Source organism: Cibotium barometz, chromosome 7 (assembly GCF_041138505.1).
Source record: "Cibotium barometz isolate CiBa-2024 chromosome 7, ASM4113850v1, whole genome shotgun sequence".
In the NCBI taxonomy this organism is placed as follows: Eukaryota; Viridiplantae; Streptophyta; class Polypodiopsida; order Cyatheales; family Cibotiaceae; genus Cibotium; species Cibotium barometz.
This window is the reverse complement of record NC_141052.1, coordinates 4851304-4855000: the sequence shown is the minus strand read 5'-3', so window position 1 is coordinate 4855000 and position 3697 is coordinate 4851304. Positions and strand designations below refer to the sequence as shown.

The 3697-nt window shown below is 48.3% G+C and overlaps 1 protein-coding gene across 1 annotated transcript in view; it reads right to left on the bottom strand.

Annotated features, from left to right (window-relative positions):
* Positions 1-3204, bottom strand: part of LOC147636607 (uncharacterized) — a 3601-nt gene extending 397 nt beyond the window's left edge. The window contains exons 1-2 of the mRNA XM_086800049.1: positions 382-3204; positions 1-222 (exon numbers count right to left, since the gene is read on the bottom strand). The exon at positions 1-222 is cut by the window's left edge and continues 397 nt beyond it. Of these exons, the coding sequence (XP_086656175.1) occupies positions 1-222; positions 382-3064 (2905 nt within the window). The 5' untranslated portion in view covers positions 3065-3204. The remainder of the gene's footprint in view (positions 223-381) is intronic.
* Between the last annotated feature and the right edge of the window lie 493 nt (positions 3205-3697).

Sequence of the window (3697 nt, the reverse complement as noted above, 5' to 3'; positions counted from 1 at the left end):
CCTGGAAAATCTCCTCATGATTTGCGGTAGAGTTGGTAAGGTTTATATCTAGCGTTTCAAATACGTCACTATTGAGAAACTGAGACTTCACCCAGCTGGGGAGACTGCACGTTTGGTCAAACATGCGATCTGTCGGCCTTTTCCCAGTTATCAGCTCCAAAAGGATGATTCCATAGCTGTACACATCCGACTTTGGAGATACTTTTGAAGTCAAAGCATTCTCTGCGATCATGAACAAGCTTAATTAGGACAGATTTACCTTCAAAAGCCGTAATTATCCTTCCAGTTGCACAAGGCGTATTCACCAAATATAGCAGTGCTTGATGGTCCACAAAAAATATAAATTCGCTCATAGTTTAATGCTATGAACAAAGTACATACCTGGAGCCATGTAGCCGATCGATCCTTGGAAGTTTGAGGCTGATACATTTGTGTTAGAGCCGCCAGCAGTCTCTGGGTGAATGAGCTTAGCCAATCCAAAGTCACTGATGTGAGCCTCCATGTCTGCATCCAGAAGGATGTTCCTGGGCTTCAGATCACGGTGGATGATAGGCGGTGTGCAGTTGTGGTGAAGGTAAACGAGACCATATGTGATTCCCATGATAATCTGGAGCCGAGCCTCCCAAGTAAAGCCACATGACTGCTTTCCCGCACTGTCATGGAGGTATGCATCCAAACTTCCATTGGGCATCAAGTCAAGCAACAAAATCTTGGTCTCTGAGCCTGAGATGCATCCATGTATGCGCATGAGGTTGCGGTGTCGGATTGTCCCCAGGGACTGCAGCTCTGCGAAGAAACTCCGAGTGGCTGCCTCCTGCGAGAACAGTCTCTTCACAGCCAGTAGGCTCCCATCACGTAACTTTGCTCTGTAGACAGTGCTCGCACCACCTCTCCCAATGACATTCTCCTCGCTGAAGCCTTCTGTAGCAGCCCGTATGTCGTCCTCTGTTAAATATTGATAACAAAGGGTGAAATGGGTCACTATGCTTTGAGGCGGGCGCTTGGCTGAACGCTTGATCAGCTTGCCGAACCAAATCACCCCTGCAAAGAAAAGCATGGCACAAAATGCACAGGCTGCAAATCCTATACCAATTTTAGCCCCTCTGGTGAGATATCGTGTGGAAGCAGATGCTGAGGAGGGCTGTTGAGGACAAACCACGTGTAAAACTGGCCCGCAGAGGCCAACATTCCCCAGAAATGAGTTTGCTGTCAAGTTTTTGAAGATGCCCCCTTCTGGAATTGGTCCTGAAAAGTTATTGTAGGAGACATTCAGATAGATGAGAGAGGAAAGGTTCTGCAGGGATTGCGTGGTCAGCAGGCCTGTGAAGCGGTTGTATGATAAGTCCAGCTGAGCCAGATGTTCCAAACTGCCAAGTTGTGTGGGAAGACTTGCAGAAAGAGAATTGTGAGAAAGGTTGAGGTAGGTGAGACCTTGGATGTCTGCAGCAGAGGAAGGTAAGGAGCCGCTCAAATTGTTTTCTGCAAGGTTGAGCTCCAGCAAGCCAGCACAGTTGCCAATCGATGCAGGGATAACACCGTTGAACCCATTACTAGACAAGTCCATCGATTGAAGGAGGAACAGGCTGCCAAGCTCTGGGGGTAAAGGACCACTGAGGAGATTCTGGGAGACATCAAGCGTAAACTGAAGAGATGGAAGGGCAGCTATGGAGGCAGGAAGCTCACCAGAAAGCTCATTATGATCCATGAAAAGGCTTTCCAGACGGGTGGAATTGGCGATACTGGAGGGTATCCGTCCGTGCAGCGCGTTCTTGCCCAGGTCTAGGTGGTTCAAGAACTGTAGTTTTCCCAAGCTGGGGGGGATGGAACCTGCAAGTGAGTTGTGGCTGAGGTTGAGTATTGAAAGCTGTGTGCAGTTTGCAAGCTGGGCTGGAATGCCTCCTGAGAGCTTGTTGCCTGCCAGGGAGAGTCCTTGAAGTCCTCCAAGCCTGCCAATCTCGGGCGGTATGCTTCCTTGAAGAAGATTGTTTGAAAGAGAGAGGGTAAGCAGAACACTCAGATTCCCAATGGAGGGTATGCTCCCTGAAAAATTGTTCACACTCAAGTCCAGATAGACTAGCTTGTTGAAATGAAAGAGTGCAGGAGGGATGGAGCCATGCAGGCTGTTGGTTCCGATCTCGAAATCTGTGAGGTTGGTACAGTTTCCAAGAGAGGCAGGGATGGTCCCGGTAAGCTTGTTATCGAACAAAATCAGCCATATGAGCTTCCTGAGCCGGCCGAGCTCAGGTGGGATGGGCCCCTGTAGACTGTTGATGGACAGCTCAAAATCATTCATTTCACTGCAGTTTGCCAACGACGGGGGGATGATGCCTGTAAGATTGTTGTCGTACAGAAGGAAAACCTCCAAATGGGCTAGCTTCCCAAACCCTTGTGGTATGCCACCCATGATGGAGTTTTGTTGCAAAGCCAACAAATCAAGCTGAGAACAGTCTGCTATGGCAGGAGGTATCACACCACTCAGGAAGTTGTAGGCTAGAGAGAGGGATTGCAAGGATGTGCAGTTTCCGATGGTGGCAGGAATGCTTCCTGTGAGGAGGTTTTCATGCAGCCAAAGGTATTGCAGTGATGAGAGGCCTCCCAAAGAGGGAGGGATGGTGGTGTTGAGGTAATTGTTGCTGAGGTCGAGGATGATAAGGGAGGTGAGGTTGCCTAATTGGGGAGGGAGGGGGCCTGTGAAGTTGTTGTAGGAGAGGTTGAGGTGGGTGAGGTGAGGCAAAGCACCTAGCTGGGGAGCGACGGCGCCTTGCAAGCGGGTTTGGGTGAGGGTTATGGAGGTGATGTGGTGTGTTAGAGGATCACATGCAATGCCTGTCCAATTGCAAGTGGCGCTGCTGCTGCTGCTGCTCCAGTCCAAGAGTGTGCCCAGGGGATCACGCACAATGCTAGCTTTGAAGGCTAACAAAACCTGTATCTCATCCCTCCTGACGGCGGCTGCTCTCCAAGGCCCGGGGGAGAGAGCCAGCAGAAACATGAAGAGTAAGGTTACACCACCACCACCATCACAGCAAAAGCTCTTCATGGTCATCTTATCTTGCGTAACCTCCATAAGCAGCTCATATTATTTATTGTATGGAGTTTGGTTTCCTTGGTTTGAAAATGCTATACCTTACAGTCTGTGTCAACACTGGCGGCCCTGCCGCCGACTCCAATATTTGGAATAAGGTCAAACGTTTCACAACACAAAATTGTAAGACAGCTATCCCGCACACACAGGTTCGCTACACAATATATATATATATTTGGAATAAGGTCAAACGTTTCACAACACAAAATTGTAAGACACCTATCCCGCACACACACGTTCGTTACACTGGTATTGAAAGAGGCTGGTTTCGTGCAAATTTTGCATACACCGCATGTATGAGAAAAAAAGGGAGATGTTGGCCCGTGTGCGATGAGCTGGGAACTTCTGAGCAACATCTTTAAATTTTGTGTTTTTCAACAAGGTGAGTCGTTCCGGTAAAACAATGGCGTTCACCCCTCGAGGTGCATTTTTAATCATTCCTTAGATCTTTGGTTTGTTTGTGTCTTTTGTTCCTATGGGCTTGTGGTGCTTTTTGGGCCTTTTTTTTTGTTTTGTCCGTGAGGATTGGTCCATTGGGGTTTTTTCCTCATCGTTCTTCTTCAAAGGTAATTTGAGTGGAGGAATATAAAACATTCTGTTATGTTCATATACTAG